General features: G+C 44.1%; 2 protein-coding genes across 25 annotated transcripts in view; both read right to left on the bottom strand.

Annotated features, from left to right (window-relative positions):
- The window catches only part of LOC106611851 (protocadherin gamma-A11), a 259444-nt gene that overhangs the window by 44646 nt on the left and 188527 nt on the right, over nt 1–26271 (bottom strand). The window contains exon 1 of one of the 24 annotated variants that reach the window (XM_045723969.1): nt 21281–24235. The exons of 22 other annotated variants lie outside the window; for them this stretch is intronic. In XM_045723969.1, coding sequence (XP_045579925.1) covers nt 21281–23713 — 2433 coding nt within the window. In that variant the 5' untranslated portion in view covers nt 23714–24235. Of the gene's footprint in view, nt 1–21280; nt 24236–26271 lie in introns of those variants that run through there. One more of the 24 variants, XM_045723970.1, reaches the window with a different exon arrangement.
- On the bottom strand, nt 466–3213 carry LOC106611833 (protocadherin gamma-C5-like). The gene has a single exon (XM_014212433.2). It carries the CDS (start codon nt 2998–3000, stop codon nt 481–483), a length of 2520 nt encoding a protein of 839 aa, XP_014067908.2. The 5' UTR covers nt 3001–3213; the 3' UTR covers nt 466–480.

Raw genomic sequence — 26271 nt, 5'->3', positions numbered from 1 at the left:
CGCGGCCACAAAACCAACACAGTTCATTCAGATGGAATGTCTCTGTCCATGGTGCTGAAACCCTCAGCCTCTCTAAACCAGTCAGACTGAAACATAATCCTTCACAACACCCACTACAGACAGTAACAATAGATATTACACTGTCTCTGAGGATTACAACCAAGAGTCAAATCATTCAGCTATTTCGAAATCATAGCAAAATCATATAGCAAATGATCTAACGTGGATATGCCTAAAGGATGGAACAATTGCGCTGTTTTGTTCAATGGTGAAATGATTTCGAATTGACAAAACACTGGTTGAATTCTAAGTTTCACTCCGACTTCAGTTGCACAGCACAGTTAGTAACTATCTATTTACTGGCTTTAGTACGTGACATATGGAGTCTCAAAATGAACCTACCATTATATTCCATCATTGTAAAGGAAACTATTATCAGAAGAACAAGTTGAGATTTGGTAAATGTTGAAATACAAAATACTATACGTCACTAAACAGTCTACATTCGAACATCATGATAGTCACAATCAACTGCCATTCACTGCTCACCTGCTGGCTCTCAAAGGTCCAGGCGCTGTCAGGTAAAGACGCGTCTAGGACGTTGATCATCTCCTTAAAGTCAGTGGTGCTGCTGGGCTTAACGAAGGTGAAATCACTGAACTCTGACATGGGAGAGAGACAGGACCTGAAGGACTGACTCTGAGACAACATGTCCCCTCCCAGGACCTCCACGTACTTAATAGGTCCGTCAGTGTTGAGCTGGATCTGCAGGTTTCTATTGGGGTTATTGTAGCCGTCCAAGTCGTCCAGTCTCATGCAGCAACTACCGCTGCTCCTGCTGTTTCTAACGCACTTGACCGCTAAGATGAAAAAAGTCACCAGAGACAGCATGGACACCGAGGCCAGAGAGAGGATCAAATACAGGGTGATTCTCCCGCTTTTCTTTCCGGGCTCTGGCGCTTTCTGCCGCAGGTCCAAGATGGGTTCTTGGAGCCCGTCCTCTACCAGTATGGCCACTGTGACCGTGGAAGACTGTACCGGTTCCCCGTCGTCCTTTATCTCTATAAGCAGCCTCTGAGAGGAGTCATCCTGCTCGGACACAGCGCGTTTAGTCCTCACCTCCCCTGTGTAAAGATTGACATTGAACAGAGACGCGTCTGTGGCCTCCGCCAGCTTATACGAGATCCAGGCGTTATGGCCCGAGTCTGCGTCCACGGCCGTTACCTTAGTAACCAGGTGGCCTGCTTTAGCGGAGCGGGGCATCTTCTGGTGAGAGAGCGAGCCCAGGGCAGCGGAGGGGTAAATAACAGCGGGGGCATTGTCGTTCTGGTCCAGGATAAAAACATGGACAGTGGCGTTGCTGCTCAGAGACGGAGAGCCGTGGTCCTTTGCCTGCACCAGAATCTGAAACACCTTCAGTGTCTCATAGTCAAACGAGTGCATGCTGTAGATGCTGCCGTTATCAGAGTTCATATACACATAGGAGGAGACAGACACGCCCTGCACTTTGGAGTCTAGGATGGAGTAGGAGATCTTGGCATTATCCCCGAAATCCAGGTCAGATGCGGATACTGAGGAGAGCGTGGATCCTGGTAGTCCGTTCTCTTTTAAATAGACATCATAGGAGGACTGAGTGAATTTAGGGGGGTTGTCGTTGACATCAATGATACTGACAGGTATAGTTTTCTTGGTAGTCAGGGGAGGGGAGCCCGAATCAGTGGCTGTTATCTCAATATTATACTCTGAGAAGCTCTCTCGGTCTAAAACACCACTGGTGACCACTGCGTAATTATTAGAAAATGACGGTTTCAGTTTAAAAGGATAGTGTCGCGGGAGCTGTAACGTTACGTTACCGTTATTCCCGGAGTCTAGGTCCCGGGCACTGATCAAAGCCACTACTGTGCCACTGGGTGCGTCTTCGCGCAACGGACTCGGCTTGGAGGTAAAAATGATTTCAGGAGGGTTGTCGTTTACGTCAACTACCTCCACCTGAACACTACATTGTCCCTCCATTTCCGGAGTGCCGTTATCTTTTGCACTGATATCAATTTCATATGTAGCAGCATTTTCGAAATCTAATTCTCCTTTCAAAAATATCTCCCCTGTGTCTGAATCAATGTCAAATATAGAAAGCACAGCATTGGGGGTGCGCTCACCAAATGAATACTTCACCTTCCCATTTTGAACATCGTCTATGTCTATCGCTTTAAGTTTGACCATAAAAGTACCTTTTGGACTATTTTCGTTTATGGAAACCTTGTACAATGCCTTTTCAAACACTGGAAAATTGTCGTTTACATCAAGCACTGTAATAGTTATCTGTGACGTCCCGGATCTGACAGGATTCCCCCCATCTAATGCAGTTAATAGTAGCTGATGGACAGCTTGTTTCTCTCGATCTAGGGGTTTTTCTAATACTAACTCTGGGGCTTTTCTTCCATTACTAAGGTCTTTTACCTTTAAACTAAAGCACTCGTCTTTACTAATAGTGTAATACTTGAGTGCGTTACTTCCCACATCTGGGTCCTCTGCGCTCTCCAAAGAAAATCGCCTGCCTACAACAACAGATTCTGCTATTTTCAACGTGAGTTCCTTTGTTATAAAATTTGGTGAATTGTCATTTATGTCTCGTATTTCCACCTCAATTCGATACAACTGTAACGGGTTCTCAATGACAACCTGCAGAGGTAAAACGCAGCTGGCGCTTTGTCCACATAAAGTCTCTCTGTCTATTCTCTCATTGACGACCAGCTCGCCCTTCCCTGCATCCACACTGAAGTACTGCTTTCCAGCCTCAGAAGCGACACGCAGTTTACGGTCAAATATCTCAGATAGTCCCAACCCCAGATCTTTGGCTAGATTTCCTACCACAGAGCCCTGTTTCAGTTCCTCCGGGATGGTGTAGCGAGTCTGTCCGTCTATTGTACTCCACAAGAGAAAGAAATGATGCCACCAAAGAGCCAGCCATCCCCAGTCTCGGTATCCCATTCTCTTTGTCATCCCTGATCCGTTATAACACAATTCCCACTTAAATACTGTCCAGAACAAAGAGTTTCATATCAAAACACATCTCCAGAATGTATATTCCATTTAGCATTTTTTCCATAAATGTTTTATCACGATATGGATGTTGTGTTTAGAGTATATAGTCTTTCCGTGTATGGAAGCGCATCCCTCTCTCTCCTCCAGCTCAGAGTAGTGTAAGGGTTACTGTGCTGAGGCTGGGGGGAGGGAGTAGATCTCTTTGTACAGTTCTGCACGCTATTGGTGCACAGCGTACATCTCTAACACCCAATGAGAGGCCAAAATAACAGACTTTTTAAAGGCAGAGCAGGAGCTGTCCAAGCGCTCTGACACAGCACACAGAGAGAGAGCGCGCGAGAGAGAGTGAAGGACTGTATTTTCCATTGAACAATAATACACTGTTTATATTGATGTGAAAAATATTATGGACAGTCCAGAGGTAGGTTATACTTAAGAATTCATAAATGTGTGAAGCAGCGTCGGAAATATAGTGTGACTTTGCGCACAGATACCAAGACATTGGCATTCCAATAGAGCCCCTTGCTTGGAAGAAAATACATTTGACTAGATCTCTTATAGTTTACATAAAATAATAATTGAGTGGCAGAAAAAATACATCAAAATATCTCTAAATTCGGTGACCCAGTTATTCATTATTTATCAACCGACCTTTGTTCTGAATCTAAAATAACAAGCATTGATGTGTGCAATGTTGAAACAAAAGAGTGGTGCTGCTGGGCTTAACGAAGGTGAAATCACTGAACTCTGACATGGGAGAGAGACAGGACCTGAAGGATTGACTCTGAGATAACATGTCCCCTCCCAGGACCTCCACGTACTTAATAGGTCCGTCAGTGTTGAGCTGGATCTGCATGTTTCTGTGTCACACAGGAGGAGACAGACACGTCCTGCACTTTGGAGTCTAGGACGGAGTAGGAGATCTTGGCACTATCCCCCGGGTGTGGATCAGTAACGGAGATTGAAAATAATATTTTCCCTGGTGTGTAATTGTCTTTTACATATACTGGGTAGGAAGGCTGAGAGGATAGCGGTAGATTGTCATTCACATCCAACACATCAACAGTGATAGTTTTCTTGCTGGATAGAGGGTTTTTTCCTGAATCACTAGTACTGATCTCTATACTGGCAGTGACGCTCAAGAGGTGCGTTAGTTACCAGTGCATAATGCTTGGATACGGACGGGTTCAATTTGAATGGAGACGTTGGGGACACGCTCAACCCATTGTCTCCTGAATCTGGGTCTTTAGCGCTTGTCAAAGCTGTCCCTTTCCTGATAGGCGAATCCTCCGGAACAGTAGTACTTAGAGACGTCACAATGATTTCTGGGATGTTGTTATTTTAAGTTGAACACCACAATGCCCATCCATCTCTGGGTTGCCTTTGTCTTTAGAAATAACGTCAAATACATGTGAATACGTTTTTCATTATCTAGTTCACCTTTTACGATAATTACCCCAGATCAGGGGCGGAAATCCCGGGGGGGGACGGGAGGGACACGACCCCCCCATCCTGGGAAAAATATGATTTGTCCCCCCCAATATATCACTGAAACATAACTATGTAATTTAAATAATATTAATAATACGCAATGAAAGCAATTGTGCTGATTATAGACACTTAATAGCACGTTTTTAAGTTTCAAAAGATTGCGACCCCCCCACCCTTTGCCTCACAATGGTTTGATCCACTGCCAGTTCCTTAGTTGGCAAGGTAACAGAGGGGTCGTGTCTACTGTCTGAAAGGCACTCAATGAACGTAACTGACTTAAGGTTAATCCAGTCAATCGCGCACACACACTAGCTGAATATGCAGAGCTAGCGCGCAAATATTAACTATTAAGCTAGCTAGTACCTATTCCATTTATGTGGCGTCGTCAAAGATGGAATCTTTGCTATTGTCAATTTATTCCAAGATCAGCATGCAGATGATGTAAGGTTAGCGATAAACTGAAGTCCAAACTGAACTACACTCTCTTCTACCATTGTCTTAAATATATTTAATGGTCTCGTTGCAAAAGCTAAATTGTCGCAAGGGAACTTTTATTTATTTATTTTATTTCACCTTTATTTAACCCGGGTAGCAAAGATTATAGCAAACACCACTGAAACGGAATTGGTGCTCGCTAGCTTTGCAAATTCAGCTATTGTTGGAAGCCAGCCAATATGAAACAAACTATTACAATTACAAAAGGTTGCAGCATATGTTGTGTAAATGGTGAACTCATACAGCTGTCAACTCTTGTCATTTTAATCCGTTTCACATTTGCTAGCAACCTTTTAGATCGAAGCCCAAATAGAATGATAGAAGATGATAGAAGCCCATCTCCTACTGTAAATAACCTACACACTGTGTGTGTGTGTAGCCAGCCAGCCAGCCAGGTAGAAAAATGGCAGAAAAATAAAAGACGGACATCAGAGTATTTTTCAATACACCAAAACGCATAGTAAGAACCCTAGTAGCCTAATATCTCAAAGACTAGTTGATAAAATGTTCATAAGAAAGAAATGAAATTCTAATGAAAATGTTTCACAATGATGTCATTAGGCAGAGCAGGCAACAGATGGCACACAGACAGCAGAGTTGGGGACAGATATGCAGGGACAGACTGGCAGAGACAGGGAGTCTCAGGTAAGTTTGTTGAGTCTTTGTTTGGCAACATTATGAAAGGTTCTCAATTTTTTTGACTTGTAAAATAGGAACATAATTGGAAAATGCCATGGATACCCCCACTCTCAACTTAAACTGGTGACTGAACTAAGATTTGTTAAAGGCAATGGTATTGCTGTTGTGATTAGTTGTGTAGTTTTGGGTACCGGTAGTTAGGAGTACGGCAAACACCTTATTTCTTTGGTTCCTCAATATACATTTACCATATTACAATGTTGGCTATGTGTTACAGCACTACTTTTGGTGTCCCCCTCAGGAATTGCTCTTGAGAAAATGTAATGTAATTGTCCTCTCCAAAGTTGATATCAGATTTTCGCCCCTGCCCCAGATAAATGATGCATTTCAAATAATGTTGCCACTGAGTCTGGCGTTTGATCGACAAAGACCTACTTGATATCCCCATTACGTTCTTCATCTGGATATGTCGCTTTTACGCGTAAAATCACAGTGACATGAGCAACAATTTCGTTAACACTAGCATCATAAAGCTGTCGCTCAAACACTGGTGCGTTGTCGTTAATATCAGGCACCCTAATACTAGTCTCAGAGGTTCCTGAACGTACTGACCCCCCCCTCTCTGTCTATCCTCTCACTGACGACCAGCTCCCCACTCTGAAATACAGCTCATCATCCTCCGAGGTTATCCGTCATTTACGACGGTAAATCTCAGATAGTCCCAACCCCAGATCTTTGGCTAGATTTCCTACCACAGAGCCCTGTTTCAGTTCCTCCGGGATGGTGTAGCGAGTCTGTCCGTCTATTGTACTCCACAAGAAACAGACATGATGCCACCATAGCAGCACCTGCCACACACCCAGTCTATTCCACATTGTTCCACAACACATCAAAACCTTTATATTATTCCATCCAACATTCGGCCTCTCGCAGCAGTGGTAATAATCAGTAATCCAAAGCGTCTCATATTTTACAGTGATGGGGAAGCTTTTTGTCAATGCGCATGCTTCTCCGTGAGGGTTACAGTTCTGAGGCTGGGGGAGGGAGTAGATCTCTTTGTACAGTTCTGCACGCTATTGGTGCACAGCATCTAATATGAGTTAAACATCAGGATTTAGCTGTCATTTATAGCTACAGTGAAAATATCAGCACGTGGGAAACCGATGAAGCACCATAGCAATTCAACATGGGGAAAGAACAGTACTCAATTTCATGTGTAATACTAGTAGTACTGCTACTATACAATTTACATTACTCACTATTAGTAGCCGATAATGATCTTTTATCATTATCAGCTGGTGAAGGATCTAAATGTTCTTATTAAAATGTTAGAAATGAATTACAGATGGAATACTAGTGCACAGCTGTACTGTAAATAATTGCAGAGTTAAAAGAGGTGTTATAGGTTGTAAAGTGGTGGTTCTAAAACTCTAGGTATCATACAGTGTATCCCCACGGTCTCAATGCTTCCTGATGTCTGTGTGGGAGACAAAGGCTCTCCGTTGCCGTCCTGTGGTAACAGAAAGCAAGCGCAGCCTGAGCACGTCATCAGGGCAACCCACGTGGCTCCGAATAAAAATACATTCCACAAGCCGCCTTAAAAATATCTGCATGAGGTCTGTAGAGCAAATGAAAAGAGAGGGGGAGCGGAGATCGCTCTCTCACACACTCCACTAGCCTATTTCCATTACATTAACTAATTAGCTGAAAGCTGAATAGACCGCCCTAATATTTTTGATTTGGACATATTCTATCGACACTTTTGTTTTGGTCGACCACCAATCGGGTCTCCGAGATTAAAGGGTTGCGCGATTTCGTCATCCCTCAAGGTCTGCCTAGCAACACTGGCATCTGACGGAATTATTTATATCCGCAATGAAAAAAAAAAAAAAAAAACTCCAGTGAAAATAAACGCTATATTATTATACAAATCACAAGCCGTAGCTTACATCATATCACAATAGTGCAACGAATGTATCTAAATATGAAAACAATATATCAGCTTTGCTATTAGATAATCCGAGTTTGACAGAACGACGGAGGTAGGTAGAGAGAGCGAGAGAGGGAGGGGGAACGCGCTTCCACTGAGCTCTGAAGCGCGTTTCAGCACCACACGGGTGGACAGCTCACACTGCTGCTGAAATGTGGGCGACCGCGTGGTGGCTGCTGCACAGACACAGTCTGAGTCCTTCCCAAACAAAGACTTTCGAAAACACAACCACAACATACCCTTGCTAACCTCCTCTTCTCTCTCGATTCAAACAGAAAAACGTTCTGCCTTAATAAACAATCCAAATATTTTCCAATAACATAATTTTGATCGAGCAAATCATTTTGTTTTATAAACCTATTATTTTAAATGCACTGCCAAATCGGGTGCCGAAAGCAGTTATTGTAGGCTACCTACGCCACAACATACTTACGTCTAAAAACATTTAGTAACGTAGGATAAACATCGTGTTTGAACATCCATCATACTCTGATCGATGTCAGATTTGTTCTGACGTGCCAACACGGAGTCACTACAGAGATTTAGTCATCTATATGTCCTTATAGACTCTCTCTACATTGCAACGCTTTCAAACGTATCTGCCAACATAGAATCTGGTATCCACACATCATCCACCCATATAATGAAAGGCTCCAGCCTTATATTCAGTCCCTTTCCTTTGTTTGGAACTGTGGATTGCATGGCAATGTATAGTTTATTATGTGCAAATGATATACAGTCCATCTTCCCAGCTATTGGTGGAATAACACTCAGTGCTGGGTGCCACTGTATATGTGGATCATAAAGGTGCTTCGTTGTCTTACTTTGTCCGTTTCTATGAGGTCATTTCAGTCAGTAAGGTCATGGAGGTGTGCACTGTATGTGAGTTGTGATGGTGGAGTCCTTCTAACTTAAAGTATTTCTTACCTTATTTGGAGAGCCGGGTGAGTAACAGAAGACATGTCCGCAACAGCAGCAAAGGAGAGACATGGAAGAGAAGAACAGAGAGACAAAAGAGATGTGGGTTAGCACACAAAGTGTGTCTTGGGACAGACACATCCCTGATACTTACCGGTCACCTTACAACGGCAATGTAGCCTTGTAGCCTTGGGACAGACACATCCCTGATACTTACCGGTCACCTTACAACGGCAATGTAGCCTTGATTGACTCCAGAGTGGATGAGAGTGATGATATGCACTGTGAGACCTGTGACTTTTGGCCAAATGATGATGTTCCCAGAGACGATCTGCTATGTCAACTGTTTGTGTGCGTCAAAGAAAGGTGGGCTAATATCAAAACAATACAAATAAGTAATTTGTCTGCTGTATGTGAGGTGTGCTTCTTTGTTCACACACACAGAGAGACAGAGAGACAGAGAGACAGAGAGACAGAGACAGAGACAGAGAGACAGAGAGAGAGACAGAGAGAGAGACAGAGAGAGAGAAAGAGCGACAGAGAGAGACAGAGACAGAGAGAGAGAGAGAGACAGAGAGAGAGACAGAGACAGAGAGAGAGACAGAGAGAGAGAGAGACAGAGGGTGACAGAGACAGAGAAAGAGAGAGACAGAGAGAGAGAGAGAGAGAGAGAGAGAGAGACAGAGAGACCAGATCCCCACAAGAATCTGAAGTCAAATGTCTACTGTTGATGATCTGGAGCTTCTGTCCCCAACCAAGGAGGACCTACAGCAGAACCTAGATCTTCTGCACAGATTCTGTCAGACCTGAGCCCTGATAGTAAATCTCAGTAAGACCAAAATAATGGTGTTCCAAAAAAGGTTCAGTTGCCAGGACCACGAATACAAATTCCATCTAGACACCGTCGCCCTAGAGCACACAAAAATATACATACCTCGGCCTAAACATCAGCGCCACAGGTAACTTCCACAAAGCTGTGAATGAGCTGAGAGACAAGGCAAGAAGGGCCTTCTATGCCATCAAAAGGAACATAAAATTCCACATACCAATTAGGATCTGGCAAAAAATACTGGAATCAGTTATAGACCCAATTGCCCTTTATGTGAGGTCTGGGGTCCACTCACCAACGAAGTATTCACAAAATAGGACAAACAATAAATTGAGACTGCATAAATATCCTTCGTGTACAACGTAAAACACAAAATAATGCATTCAGAGCAGAATTAGGCCGATATTAGCAAATTATCAAAATCCAGAAAAGGGCCGTAAAATTCTACAACCACCTAAAAGGAAGCGATTCCCAAACCTTCCATAACAAAGCCATCACCTACAGAGAGATGAACCTGGAGAAGAGTCCCCTAAGCAAGCTGGTCCTGGGGCTCTGTTCACAAACACAAACGGACCCCACAGAGCCTCAGGACAGCAACACAATTAGACAATTAGTTTAATGAGAAAACAAAAAGATAATTACTTGACACATTGGAAAGAATTAACAACAAAAAAACAGAGCAAACTAGAATGCTATTTAGCCCTAAACAGAGAGTACACAGTGGCAGAATACCTGACCCCTGTGACTGATCCAAACTTAAGGAAAACTTTGACTATGTACAGACTCAGTGAGCATAGCCTTGCTATTGAGAAAGGCCACCGTAGGCAGACCTGGCTCTCAAGAGAAGACAGGCTACAAAATGAGGTGGAAACTGAGTTGCACTTCCTAACCTCCTGCCAAATGTATGACCATATTAGAGACACATATTTCTCTCAGATTACACAGACCCACAAAGAATTTGAAAACGAATCAAATTTTGAGAAACTCCCATATCTATTGGGTGAAATAGCACAGTGTGACATCACAGCAGCAAGATTTGTGACCTGTTGTCACAAGAAAAGGGCAACCAGTGAAGAACAAACACCATTGTTAAACACAACCCATATTTTCCCTTTTGTACTTTAACTATTTGCACATCGTTACAACACTGTACATAGACATCATATATTTGAAATGTCTTTATTCTTTTGGAACTTCTGTGAGTGTAATGTTTACTGTTAATTTTTATTGTTTATTTCACTTCGGTTTTTTTTAAATCTAGTTCACTTGCTTTGGCAATGTAAACATATGTTTCCCATGCCAATAAATGTGATTGAATTGAGAGGGTGGTTACGGAGGAGAAGACTTAATAAAAGAGAAATACAACACCCTTATTGACCCAGCCTCTCTAGAACAGGAGTGTGAGCAGTGGAGTTGATCATCATCTGCATGTCCCAGCCAGGAGGCTGATAGCGCCATTTAAAGAGGACTGAGGGTGTGTCCAATATGGCTCGCTATTCCCTATGTAGTGCACTACTTTGACCAGAGTTCTATGGGAACCTGGTCCAAAGTAGTGCACTATATTGGGAATAGGCTGCCATTTCAGATGCAGTGAGTCCCTGGGGGAGAGGGGGGGGGTTCTGTCCCAGAGTTGCTGCAGGATAACATCACTATGCTGCAGTACAGGACGTTGCTATGCTGCAGAGGAACACAGGAACAGCAGGTGCACTCGAGGAGATGCCCAGGTATTATGTACTCTTTATTAATTACTTGCTTTCATGCTGTGCTTCTGATAAAGGAACAGAGCTGGTGGTACTGTGTGTTAGACATTGATAACCACTATGATACACACACAAGAATGCACATGTACCAGTCAATAGAAAATCAATGTATAGCCTGTGATCAAAGGACACAGCATCTACAGAGCCTTGAGGGTTTAGTTTAGACAGCGTTTTCACATTCCTAGTCAGAGCAACAGGGAGGTGAAACCGTGAAAGGTATTCAGGGCAGGGCAGCGTCCATCTTACGGAAACAGAGAGGTAGAGCCTTCAACGTACCCCCACTCCACCCTGTCATACACCCTCTCTCCCACCAATCCAGCTCTGAGCCCAAGGACACTGCACCTCTGTGTCCTAAACAGGGGTACGTCTGCCCTCTTTAAAGCCCACAGCTGCCTGTATCCTATCAGACAGCAGACACTGCATCTGCTGATGCCCCCCTGTGTACCGCACCACAATGGTACAGTCCTGACAGTGAGTCAGCTTGTTGCTATGGTAACACATCCCACCTCTCTTCCTGAGAGTGGAAAGAAAAGAAGTATGTAGAAAACAGAATGGAGAAGAGAAGAGAGAAAGGAAGGGTGATAGGGTGTCTAAAAGGTTCCTCATACACTGTACAGTCCTCTCTTCTAATCATTCATCACTTACCAAGGCACCAATACAATTAGTAGCGTATCTAAGTTAAGAATGTACAGGCTTGTGGACAGCAGCAATAACCTACTGACCAGTTACATAAAGAGACCAGAGGGAAAAAGAGCTCCTCTGATAAACACAACACAGGTGTGACTTTGGACGCCCAAATGCGTCCATGGTATTATGCACACAGTACACCATGTTTTGGAACGAGCAGAGGAGATCTCGCTCTCCCTCTTCCTCTCTCTCTCTCCTCCAGCTCTCTCTCTCACACTCACTGAATCAGAACGGTGCAGCTGGAGAGGGGGAGGGGAGAGAAGCAGAGAAACAACGAGATCAGGAAGAAAAAGGAGAGGACCAACAAATCCAGAATGCCTTACAGAGGAAACAGCTCACCAACAGACAAACATACATGTTGAACCATCCCCAAAATGATTATCGCTGTCACCACTACTTTTATCCATGGACATCATCACTGGTAATGATCATGACAATAATGACATTAAGACTATTAACGATAACCATCATTGTGATGACATTAACAATCCTATTGACGACATGCAGTAGCCATTTAGTGCATACTAACTCTTTCTTCCTGCTACTGTTGTGTCAGGGCTCAGCCTGACTCCCAGCAAAATGGCTGCAGTGAGTCTATCCAGCCTGACTGATCAGAACAGCATCACACACCACCACCCACATGCCCTGACCTCAGGACTATCACCCAGTGTGTGTGTGCATCGCGGAGTGTGCATCATGTGAATGTCTGTGACTCAGATGGCGTGTAACAGTATGTGACGTACAAGACAATTCTGGCTGAGCCTTACTGTTACACTGGCCTGTATAATCTCTGGTGTAATCCTTTCCAGAGGAGAAGCAAGTCCAGACTCCATGGGCATCACTACTGGAACAGTAACACAAATAACACACAAACAAGCAGAGTGTAAAAACCAATAGAAACACACCACACACACAACTCCATCTGGGGCATACAAGAGCACCTGGACCTAAGAGTAATATAACAGGTGAATGTAGTCCTTAATATACACTGAGTGTACAAAACATTAAGAACACCTTCCTAATATTGAGATTCATCCCCTATTCGCCCTCAGAATAGACTCAGTTCATCAGGGCATGGACTCTACAAGGTGTTGGAAGCGTTCCACAGGGATGCTGGCCCATGTTGACTCGAAGGGTTCCCACAGTTGTGTCAAGTTGGCTAGATGTCCTTTGGGTGGTGGACCATTCTTGATACACACGGGAAACTGTTGAGCGTGAAAAACCCAGCAGTGTTGCAGTTCTTGACACACTCAAACCAGCGTGCCTGGCATCTACTACCATACCCTGTTCAAATACACTTAAAAATGTTGTCTTGCCCATTCACCCTCTGAATGGCACGTATACACAATCCATGTCTCAAATTTCTCAAGGCTTAAAAATCCTTCTTTAACCCGTCTCCTCCCCTTCATCTACACTGATTGAAGTGGATTAAACAGGGGACATCAATAAGGGATCATAACTTTCACCTGGTCAGTCTATGTCATGGAAAGAGCAGGTGTTCATTATGTATGTATGTATGTATGTATGTATGTATGTATGTATGTATGTATGTATGTATGTATGTATGTATGTATGTATGTATGTATGTATGTATGTATGTATGTATGTATGTATGTATGTATGTGCCCAGTTCCCTGCACATTGCTCAAAGGGCCAGGTCAGGCCAGGCCAGGTGAATACTCATAATGCCAATGACTGCTTTGAGCACCTGAGACTCAGTGTTCAGAGGACATCTGCCTCATCATCAGGCCTCTTCAGGCCTCTTCAGGCCCCTTCAGGCCTGCACACTGAAAGTACGTACGCAACATGGCCTCCTTTTCATTCTAATTATTGTCCATTGAATGTAGAGAGGCAAAGGAACCTTTGGCTGTAGACTATTGAGACAGCCTGGGACTGTAAGACTGTAGGATTGTGCCCCTTGGCCTGTAGGATGGAAGGACTGTAGGACTGTTGGGCTGTAGGCCACTGCAGGGAAACAGGACACTCTTACTACCAGGCCAGAGAAACCAGAACAGCAGATCACCACAGCTGAGAGCCTGAGGGTTTACTGTCATGACTGAAATAGACTGAGGGTATAGATGATAAGTATTCAGGGGTACATGGCAGTAGAAGCAGAGTTGAACTGAGATGACACCATACTGTTGGAGTGATTCCACAAGGAAGGATGATTAAAGAAAACGTACTGTTCCAGCTTCTCTTTACTTCCATCAGATCACACACAGTCACTACACAGACTTATGGATAGAGCTGACAAACTGTTGTGCGGTCTCAACTCCCCTTAGCAGAATATTTGAGTGTGTGCAGGTGTGTGAGAGAGAGGATAAAGTCCCTCACAAATCCTCCAGACATCCCTGATATCTAATCAAGGATCTTAATGGGGCAGGAGGAGCAGAGGAATCAGATATGTGAGAATCAGAACTTCTAACCCCACTTTCCAGAAGGCTAGATAAGAAGCAAGCAAGCACACACACACACACACACACACACACACACACACACACACACACACACACACACACACACACACACACACACACACACACACACACACACACACACACACACACACACACACACACACACACACACACACACACACACACACACACAGCTCAATGCATCCTGATCACCATACACAGCAACCATGCTCAGACACTGCTCAAAGTCCAACGTTACTCTTCAGACAGAGCAACACACTGTAGAGAAACAGCTGCTCACCAGATGACTGGGCCAGTGAGGAAGGAAGTACAGTATAAACAACAGCTGTGGGAAAGCAGTTTCTTCCCATCTCAATGTGGACAGTCACAAGGTCTAGAAACTACAGGACCTCGGCTCAGGGTGGGATCCAAAATGGCTGCCAAGGCAGGGGACTGCTAAATTCTGCTCCAGAGGACTATAGCCTTGACATACGTCAGCAACCCACTGTTCTACAGTTCAAAGGTCATCCAAGTGGGGATGTGAACCAGAAGCAAGAAGTCATATCCAAGGGTCACCCACACACCATCCACATCTATACACTGGACTGGACCATTCAGGGCTAGACCGAGGGGTGTATGGGTCGGTGGGGTCTGACCCCCACAGAGACGCAGTGAGTTCAAGGGTCCATAGTAAAAGCCTTCCTCGCTGACAAGCCTGAGAACCAGGGTTTAGTGGTTCAAAAGTGGTTTAAACGGGTAAAACGGACACCGATGTGGGGTGATAATGATGATAGACTGTTTCCAGAGGGACAGAGGTTTCCTCCATAAAACCTTGTGTTTTTGTGTCATGTCAGATGTTTATGAGAGGAATATGCTACTCTTCTACACAGAAACATTCAACACAAACAGCATGCCTGTGCAGTATGTACACAAACAGCATGCCTGTGCAGTATGTACACAAACAGCATGCCTGTGCAGTATGTACACAAACAGCATGCCTGTGCAGTATGTACACAAACAGCATGCCTGTGCAGTATGTATACAAACAGCATGCCTGTGCAGTATGTACACAAACAGCATGCCTGTTGTCTATGCCAGGGCCACACCCTCCATCTGCAGCTCTGCCTGAAAATACACCACCTCTAGCATTACATACTATGTCCCCCCATACAATAAAGCCAGCATCATGACTCCCTACTAAAGAATTTAACAACATTGACATACAATAGAATCACCACGTAGTGAAAAAGAGTGTGACCATCACCTATTTTATGAGGTAACCTATCAGTTGGCGGGACACACTCTTTTCACGCCACTTCGATACAAAGTGATTTTCGCGGCAGGTTAGGAGAGCATTTTCGCTAACCCTAACCCCTTTCCTAATCTTAACCTCAGTCTCCTAACCTGCTATGTTAATTCTCCTAACCTGCTACGAAAAAGTCCCTTCGGTATCGAAGTGCCATGAAAAGAGTGTTTCCAATCGGTTGGCCTGGTTACTTGCTGTGTGTGGCCTGGTGTGTGGGATTAGTATTATGGGCTGCATGTGAGAGCTATATGGAGGGCATTTCCTTCCTGTGTGTGTATCACCCAGTAAACATGGAGGCCTGCGGGCCACGGAGCTCTAATGACCCCTTTATGATGTCTGTGGTGAGGGAGGAGAAAGAGGGATCGAGGAGCTCTCCTCAGTGATACAAACAACATGTCACTATACTAGCATCATATAGAGGAATCTAGCACATTTTACTAATCTGTCTCTCTCTCCTTTCAGAACAGTAGTTTACTCATCTGTCTCTCTCCTTTCAGAACAGTAGTTTACTCATCTGTCTCTCTCCTTTCAGAACAGTAGTTTACTCATCTGTCTCTCTCTCCTTTCAGAACAGTAGTTTACTCATCTGTCTCTCTCTCCTTTCAGAACAGTAGTTTACTCATCTGTCTCTCTCTCTCCTTTCAGAACAGTAGTTTACTCATCTGTCTCTGTCTCACTCTCTCCTTTTAGAACAGTAGTTTACTCATCTGTCTCTCTCTCTCCTTTCAGAACAGTAGTTTACTCATCTGTCTCTCTCTCTCCTTTCAGAACAGTAGTTTACTCATCTGTCTCTCTCCTTTCAGAACAGTAGTTTAGTCATCTGTCTCTCTCCTTTCAGAACAGTAGTTTACTCATCTGTCTCTCTCTCCTTTCAGAACAGTAGTTTACTCATCTGTCTCTCTCTCTCCTTTCAGAACAGTAGTTTACTCATCTGTCTCTGTCTCACTCTCTCCTTTAAGAACAGTAGTTTACTCATCTGTCTCTCTCTCCTTTCAGAACCGTAGTTTACTCATCTGTCTCTCTCTCCTTTCAGAACAGTAGTTTACTCATCTGTCTCTCTCTCCTTTCAGAACAGTAGTTTACTCATCTGTCTCTCTCTCTCCTTTCAGCACCGTAGTTTACTCATCTGTCTCTCTCTCCTTTCAGAACAGTAGTTTACTCATCTGTCTCTCTCTCCTTTCAGAACAGTAGTTTACTCATCTGTCTCTCTCTCTCCTTTCAGAACAGTAGTTTACTCATCTGTCTCTGTCTCACTCTCTCCTTTAAGAACAGTAGTTTACTCATCTGTCTCTCTCTCCTTTCAGAACCGTAGTTTACTCATCTGTCTCTCTCTCCTTTCAGAACAGTAGTTTACTCATCTGTCTCTCTCTCCTTTCAGAACAGTAGTTTACTCATCTGTCTCTCTCTCTCCTTTCAGCACCGTAGTTTACTCATCTGTCTCTCTCTCCTTTCAGAACAGTAGTTTACTCATCTGTCTCTCTCTCCTTTCAGAACAGTAGTTTACTCATCTGTCTCTCTCTCTCCTTTCAGCACCGTAGTTTACTCATCTGTCTCTCTCTCCTTTCAGAACAGTAGTTTACTCATCTGTCTCTCTCTCCTTTCAGAACAGTAGTTTACTCATCTGTCTCTCTCTCTCCTTTCAGCACCGTAGTTTACTCATCTGTCTCTCTCTCCTTTCAGAACAGTAGTTTAGTCATCTGTCTCTCTCTCTCCTTTCAGAACAGTAGTTTACTCATCTGTCTCTCTCTCCTTTCAGAACCGTAGTTTACTCATCTGTCTCTCTCTCCTTTCAGAACAGTAGTTTACTCATCTGTCTCTCTCTCCTTTCAGAACAGTAGTTTACTCATCTGTCTCTCTCTCCTTTCAGAACAGTAGTTTACTCATCTGTCTCTCTCTCCTTTCAGAACAGTAGTTTACTCATCTGTCTCTCTCTCCTTTCAGAACAGTAGTTTACTCATCTGTCTCTCTCTCTCCTTTCAGCACAGTAGTTTACTTATCTGTCTCTCTCTCCTTTCAACACAGTATTTTACTCATTTGTCTCTCTGTTCCTCTCTCTCCTTTCAACACAGTAGTTTTCTCATCTGTCTCTCTGTCTCTCTCTCGTTTCAACACAGTGGTTTACTCAACTTTCTCTCTCTGCATCTCTCTCGCTGTCTCTCTCGTTAAGCGCTAAAACAGATTCCTCTCATCTTTTTGGCTGAATGTCATATACTGTCATTTTCTTTCTGCCTGCATCAATCTTTCCCTGCATCTATCTTTCCCTATTTCTATCTTCCCCTATTTCTATCTTTCCCTGCATCTATCTTTCCCTATTTATATCTGTCCCTATTTCTATCTTTCCCTGCATCTATCTTTCCCTATTTATATCTGTCCCTATTTCTGTCTTTCCCTGCATCTATCTTTCCCTATTTATATCTGTCCCTATTTCTGTCTTTCCCTGCATCTATCTTTCCCTATTTATATCTGTCCCTATTTCTGTCTTTCCCTGCATCTATCTTTCCCTATTTATATCTGTCCCTATTTCTGTCTTTCCCTGCATCTATCTTTCCCTATTTCTGTCTTCCCCTATTTCTGTCTTTCCCTATTTCTGTCTTTCCCTATTTCTATCTTTCCCTGTTTCTATCTTTCCGTTTCTATCTGTCCCTGCATCTATCTTTCCCTATTTCTATCTTTCCCTGCATCTATCTTTCCCTATTTCTATCTTTCCCTATTTCTATCTTCCCCTATTTCTATCTTCCCCTGTTTCTATCTTCCCCTATTTCTATCTATCCCTGTTTCTATCTTTCCCTGTATTGAGCCCTGCCTCATTTATATCGACACTCAATTATTTATAGTTGTTTATCCATCCCTTTCTACCTTAGAGGTTATGAGGAGCCTATTCCTCTGCAAACACTGCATCTTATGGTGCAAAATGGCTGCCGTGCCTCACTAACGCAGTGCTGCTGCGCATGAACGGTGGATGAGGCCAGCTACAACACATCTCTTCCCCTCCCCCACACCCTCCCTCTCTCTGGCTCCCTGCTACTGCCTCTCCCCATCCTCAATCCTTCTCTCCAACACATTTCCCACCTCTTTCAGTCCGATTCCTCTCTCATCTCTTCCCCTCCCCCACACCCTCCCTCTCTCTGGCTCCCTGCTACTGCCTCTCCCCATCCTCAATCCTTCTCTCCAACACATTTCCCACCTCTTTCAGTCCGATTCCGCTCTCATCTCTTCCCCTCCCCCACACCCTCCCTCTCTCTGGCTCCCTGCTACTGCCTCTCCCCATCCTCAATCCTTCTCTCCAACACATTTCCCACCTCTTTCAGTCCAATTCCTCTCTCATCTCTACCACTCCTCAATCTCCTCTCCTCTCTCTCTCCTCTCTCCATCTCTCGCTCTCTGTATGTACACGGTTCAAAGTCAGGAATATACAGTAACAGCAGTGTTTGAGAGAAAGGAATTTAGGTCGGTGTTAAAACCTGTTGGGGATAGGGGGCAGTATTTGCACGGCCGGATAAAAAACGTACCCGATTTAATCTGGTTACTACTCCTGCCCAGTAACTCGAATATTTGGATAGAAAACACCCTAAAGTTTCTAAAACTGTTTGAATGGTGTCTGTGAGTATAACAGAACTCATTTGGCAGGCCAAAACCTGAGAAGATTCTAAACAGGAAGCGCCCTCTCTGACCATTTCTTGGCCTTCTTGATCATCTCTATCCAAAACAGGGGATCTCTGGCATAACGTGACATTTTCTAACGCTCCCATAGGCTCTCAGAAGGCGCCAGAATGTTGAATGATGACTTTGCAGGCCATGGCTGAAAAACAGTAGCGCATTTGGTAAGTGGTCGATCTGAGAACAATGAGACTGGGGCGCTCGTGCACGAGACTCCACCATGTTTACATTTTCAATATTTGAACGAAAACAGGTTTTCCCGGTCGGAATATTATCGCTTTTTTACGAGAAAAATCGCATAAAAATTGGTTTTAAACAGCGTTTGACATGCTTCGAAGTACGGTAATGGAATATTTTGAATTTTTTTGTCACGAAACGCGACAGGCGCTTCACCCTTCTTTACCCTTCGGATAGTGTCTTGAACGCACTAACAAAACGCCGCTATTTGGATATAACTATGGATTATTTGGAACCAAACCAACATTTGTTATTGAAGTAGAAGTCCTGGGAGTGCATTCTGACGAAGAACAGCAAAGGTAATCCAATTTTTCTTATAGTAAATCTGAGTTTGGTGAGTACCAAACTTGGTGGGTGTCAAAATAGCTAGCCTGTGATGGCCGGGCTATCTACTCAGAATATTGCAAAATGTGCTTTCACTGAAAAGCTATTTTAAAATCGGACATAGCGATTGCATAAAGGAGTTCTGTATCTATAATTCTTAAAATAATTGTTATGTTTTTTGTGAACGTTTATCATGAGTAATTTAGTAAATTCACCGGAAGTGTTCGGTGGGAATGCTAGTCACATGCTAGTCACATGCTAATGTAAAAAGCTGTTTTTTGATATAAATATGAACTTTATTGAACAAAACATGCATGTATTGTATAACATAATGTCCTAGGAGTGTCATCTGATGAAGATCATCAAAGGTTAGTGCTGCATTTAGCTGTGGTTTTGGTTTTTGTGACATTATATGCTAGCTTGAAAAATGGGTGTCTGATTATTTCTGGCTGGGTACTCTGCTGACATAATCTAATGTTTTGCTTTCGTTGTAAAGCCTTTTTGAAATCGGACAGTGTGGTTAGATTAACGAGAGTCTTGTCTTTAAAATGGTGTAAAATAGTCATATGTTTGAGAAATTGAAGTAATAGCATTTCTAAGGTATTTGAATATCGCGCCACGGGATTCCACTGGGTGTAGCCCATACAGGTTAAAAATAGTGCAGTGTGTGTGTGAGAGAGAATAAACCCTCTGCAGGCCCTAGTCCAGTCCAGTCTCGTCCAGCCCAGCCCAGCCCAGCCCAGCCCAGCCCAGTTCAGTCTCGTCTAGTCCAGCCCAGTCCAGCCCAGTCCAGCCCAGTCTCGTCTAGTCCAGCCCAACCCAGTCCAGTCTCGTTAGTCCAGCCCAGCCCAGCCCAGTCCAGTCCAGTCCAGCCTAGTCTCATCTAGTCCAGCCCAGACCAGTCCAGCCTTGTCTAGTCCAGCCCAGACCAGTCCAGTCTCATCTAGTCCAGCCCAGCCCAGTCCAGTCTAGTCCAGCCCAGTCCAGTCCAGTCTAGTCTCGTCTAGTCCAGCCCAGTCTCGTCTAGTCCAGCCCAGACCAGTCCAGTCTCATCTATTCCAGCCCGGTCCAGCCCAGTCCAGCCTAGTCCAGTCCAGTCTCGTCTAGTCCAGCCCAGTCCAGCCCAGACCAGTCCAGTCCAGCCCAGTCCAGTATAACCATTCTTTGTGTTTCTCTATGGCCTTCAGCAGCACTGCCCTCTTTGTCCCCGAATGTATTCCATAAGATTATTTCATACAGGTTCACTGCTGTTTCAAAGGGCAGTCTTTGGCAACACTATAACCTATATTAATTACATAGGCATTATTCCAGAATGAGTATATAGGAATGTGATTGCCTGAAGACAGGTACATAGCATGTACCACCGCTAAAGACAAGACAAAAAAGGTCAGTGTCAAATTGGTAAGTACTTGGTATGTACGGCCTAATTACTTGTTCTAGCTTGTTACAAGGTAATTATATAGGTTACAGTCGATAATGCATGCTCACCTGACTGTCTGAATCGTCATTGATCAGCGTGTCCCTCTGCGCGTGGGGGAGGGTCTGTGTTCCGTTCAGACTAATGATGCTCTGACTGTAAGGTCTGACGTATTTCATATCACTCTTTCGAGAGTCAGTCGTTCCACACACATCGTAATTATACACCTGTCTCAGAGTCCCTGTGCTTCCTACGTCTGCGTAAAGGGGCGGGTAGTATGGAATAACTGGGAGATTCCCATTGGATTTGTAAAACATTTGCTCGCGTCTCCATCTGTAGCATTTCACTGACAGTATGGCTATGATGGATACGATAAAGAGAAAGGAGACTACAGCTAAAGCCAAGACTAAGTAAAAAGTCAGGTTGTCATTGTAGTCCTTGTCGTGCGTAAAGTCAGTGAACTCCGAGAGCACTTCAGGGAAGCTGTCCGCCACCGCCACGTTAACATTGACTGTAGCTGAACGAGAGGGCTGCCCGTTGTCCTCCACTACAACAGTGAGCCTTTGTTTCACAGCATCTTTATCAGTGACTTGGCCTATAGTTCTTATTTCTCCATTCTGTAAGCCCACTTCAAACAGCGCCCTGTCTGTCGCTTTCTGCAGTTTATAGGAGAGCCAGGCATTCTGTCCAGAGTCCACATCAACAGCCACCACTTTAGTGACAAGATATCCCACATCTGCTGAACGAGGCACCATTTCAGCCACCAGAGAGCTGCTAGTCTGGACTGGGTACAGAACCTGAGGCGCGTTGTCGTTCTGGTCCTGAATCATTATTTTCACAGTCACATTGCTACTGAGAGGAGGGGAGCCTCCATCCTGCGCTTTTACACGAATTTGGAACTCTTTTATTTGCTCATAGTCGAAAGAACGCACAGCAAGAATCGCCCCACTCTCTGCATTTACTCTAATGTACGCAGACGCCGACACTCCATTCACTTGATTATCACCAAGCAAATATGAAATACGCGCGTTGTTGCCTGAGTCTGTGTCGCTGGCCTTGACTGAAAATATTGACATTCCAGGTAAGTTATTCTCAATAACGTAAGCGGTGTATGATTGTCGTGTAAACAGGGGGGCGTTGTCATTCACATCTGATATTTTCAGTGTTACTGTCTTATTAGTGGAAAAAGATGGCGACCCTTCATCTGTGGCTGTTATTGTTATGTCATATTCAGACGTAGTTTCACGGTCCAAAGCCTGGTCTGACACTAAACTGTAGAAATTAGAAGAGGATGACTTTATGCGGAAAGGTAAATCTGGACTAACAGAACACTTCACCTGACCGTTTTTACCTGAGTCTGAATCTTTGATATTGAGCATGGCTATGACCGTCTCCGGGGCAGAGTCCTCGGGAATAGGGTTGGAGAATGAAATTATGCTAATAACGGGTGCATTGTCGTTCACGTCAGTCATTTCAATAAGCACTTTACTAGTATCTGTTAACCCTCCGTTGTCTGTCGCCTCTACATCTAGTTCATAATGCCTAACTTTTTCGAAATCTAACAGACCACTTATGATAATCTCACCGGTATGGGCGTCTATATTGAATAGAACTGAAGCACTATCTGTATTTTGAGAAAAGGAATAGATCACATCTCCATTTGTTTCCTGGTCTGCATCAGTGGCGCTCACTGTCAAGACAATCGTTCCCTTTGACGCATTTTCTGGCACGACCACCCTATACAGTGACTGGCCAAATACAGGGGCATTGTCGTTTGCATCTAAGACAATAACATTGATTTTGACGGAGCCAGATTTCTGGGGGCTGCCGCCATCATAAGCAGTTAAGATGAGTTTATGCTCTGCCTGTTTTTCCCTATCAAGTGCGCTCTGCAGAACCATTTCGACGTATTTCGTTCCATCAGAGCGAGATAGGGTTTTCAATTGAAAATGATCCGTAGGATTTAGTTTGTACGTTTGGAGACTATTTAGAGCCACATCGGGATCTTTCGCACCGTCGAGTGAAAACCGAGCCCCAGGAGCCGCAGATTCACTTATTTGGAAATTCATTTCCTTTTTAGCAAAAGCAGGAGCATTGTCGTTAATATCTAATATTTCCACATCAATTCGATGGAGCTCCATCGGATTTTCAACGATGATCTGAAAATGCAGAGAGCAAGGAGAGACTTGGCCGCACAGCTCCTCTCTGTCTATCCTTTCTTTCACCACAAGCGTTCCTTTATCAACATTCAGACAGATGCACTCACTGCTGTCCTCAGTAAAGATCCGCGCTCGACCAGATTTCAACCTTTTTACATCCAAACCCAGATCCTGTACGATATTCCCCACGAGTGAGCCCTTCGCCATCTCCTCGGGGACGGAATAACGGACCTGGGCGCGTGCTACCCTTGCGCCACAGAGACAGACAAACAGCATGACCCATGTCCTCCATGTACATATCCGCGAGCTGGTCCTCCCTGCGCCATGACAACAAAGATCGTCCATCGTCAGACTACTCAGGCTGAGAGAAAAAATAATACAAATACTAATTCCTCCACAATAATGAATATTGCGTCACCAACACGTCCCAACGATTGTGTGGGCTCTTTTAGGAGACTAGTTCTGATGAAATGGAAGTAGAGTCCGCTGCGCAGCTTGTGACGCAAAGAAGAGAGGGAGGGTCTACTGTCTGAGACGTATATATCCTGATACCAACCAACAGCGGCCCTTAGAGCCCTGAATAGATATTGCACAAATATCTGCACAAATATTAGTTTGCCATAAATTGTCCGATGTTTGAGATTGCATTTATGAGGCAGAAATGAAATGATCAAATGTGAAATGTCCAAACCCCTGCAAACGTCAAAAACCCAATACCATGCGTTTTGTTTGCTACTGTCTTGTTTAAATAGGCTAAGAAAAATCTGATGAAATGGTAACAGAACATGAAATGTATAACCTTGCCTTGAAATCGAACGAGATTTATAACCCAAACTACAGCTCTTGAAAACGAAAACCTATATGCTGATGACGTAGCCACGTTGTTCTCACCTGGTTTTCCCCATCGTCATTGATCAGTGTGTCCCTCTGCGCGTGGGGGAGGGTCTGTGTTCCGTTCAGACTAATGATGCTCTGACTGTAAGGTCTGACGTATTTCATATCACTCTTTCGAGAGTCAGTCGTTCCACACACATCGTAATTATACACCTGTCTCAGAGTCCCTGTGCTTCCTACGTCTGCGTAAAGGGGCGGGTAGTATGGAATAACTGGGAGATTCCCATTGGATTTGTAAAACATTTGCTCGCGTCTCCATCTGTAGCATTTCACTGACAGTATGGCTATGATGGATACGATAAAGAGAAAGGAGACTACAGCTAAAGCCAAGACTAAGTAAAAAGTCAGGTTGTCATTGTAGTCCTTGTCGTGCGTAAAGTCAGTGAACTCCGAGAGCACTTCAGGGAAGCTGTCCGCCACCGCCACGTTAACATTGACTGTAGCTGAACGAGAGGGCTGCCCGTTGTCCTCCACTACAACAGTGAGCCTTTGTTTCACAGCATCTTTATCAGTGACTTGGCGTATAGTTCTTATTTCTCCATTCTGTAAGCCCACTTCAAACAGCGCCCTGTCTGTCGCTTTCTGCAGTTTATAGGAGAGCCAGGCATTCTGTCCAGAGTCCACATCAACAGCCACCACTTTAGTGACAAGATATCCCACATCTGCTGAACGAGGCACCATTTCAGCCACCAGAGAGCTGCTAGTCTGGACTGGGTACAGAACCTGAGGCGCGTTGTCGTTCTGGTCCTGGATCATTATTTTCACAGTCACATTGCTACTGAGAGGAGGGGAGCCTCCATCCTGCGCTTTTACACGGAACTGGAAATCCTTGATCTGCTCGTAGTCAAAAGAGCGCACTGCATGGATGACTCCACTATCAGCACTAACGGACACATACGAGGAGACGGGCACTCCGTTAACCGAGGAGTCGTCCAGTATGTAAGAAACACGGGCATTCTGGTTCCAGTCAGCGTCTCTGGCTTTCACTGTGAATATAGAGAGGCCCGGTGTGTTGTTTTCTATAATGTAGGCCTCATATGAGCTCCTCTCAAAGACAGGCGCGTTGTCATTCACATCTGATATCTGTAAGGTGAGAGTGACGCTGCTGGAGAGAGAGGGCACTCCCTCATCAGAGCACGTCACACTGATGTTATATTCAGAGGCTCTCTCTCGGTCCAAGTCACTGTCTGTTACTAGACTATAGAAGCCATTAGATGTAGATTTAATGGTAAAGGGAATATTTTCAGTTAAAACACAGTCCACCACTCCGTTACTATCAGAGTCTGGGTCGTGGACGCTCATTACAGCTATGACTGTCTGAGAAGGGGAATTTTCTGGTATTGATTTAGAAGTTGACATCAAATCAATCAAAGGGCTGTTGTCGTTGACGTCCACAATGTCGACAACAAATTTACTGGAACCAGAAAGACCTCCTTTATCTTTTGCTTCTAAGTCAATCTGATAATGTTTATCGCTTTCATAGTCGACCTTGCCTATCAAACGCACTTCGCCATTACTCTCGTCTATTTCAAATAGGTCCAAAATACCAATTGTGCTGCTTGATATAGAATATGTGACTAAACCATAAGATCCATGATCTATATCAGTGGCACTAACTGTAGTTAATAAAGTACCCTTCTGTGAGTTCTCTACAACACTCGCCGTATATACTGCCTGTGTAAAAACCGGAGCATTATCGTTAGCATCTAGCACAGTGACGTGAATCTGCACTGTTCCCAGACATCTGAGGGTCTCCTCCATCGAGGGCAGTTAACACTAAAGACATCTGCTCCTGTTTCTCTCGATCTAAAGGCTTCTGTAAAACCATCTCTACCTTTTTGCTACCATCAGCCTGACCATGTAATTTTAGACTGAAATGATCAGTTGGATTAAGGGAGTAGCTTTGGAGTCCATTTGCTCCTATATCAGAATCAAAAGCTCTCTCCAGCACAAATGTAGCTCCAGTCACAGCTGATTCACTTATTTCGAATTTCATTGAATCTTTTTGG

This window comes from Salmo salar, chromosome ssa09 (genome assembly GCF_905237065.1).
Source record: "Salmo salar chromosome ssa09, Ssal_v3.1, whole genome shotgun sequence".
NCBI classification, from domain to species: Eukaryota; Metazoa; Chordata; class Actinopteri; order Salmoniformes; family Salmonidae; genus Salmo; species Salmo salar.
This window is presented reverse-complemented; position numbering and strand designations above follow the sequence as displayed.

Excerpts from the sequence above, each read along its gene's own strand:
- LOC106611833 (XM_014212433.2), bottom strand. The coding sequence starts at position 3,000 with ATGACAAAGAGAATGGGATACCGAGACTGGGGATGGCTGGCTCTTTGG.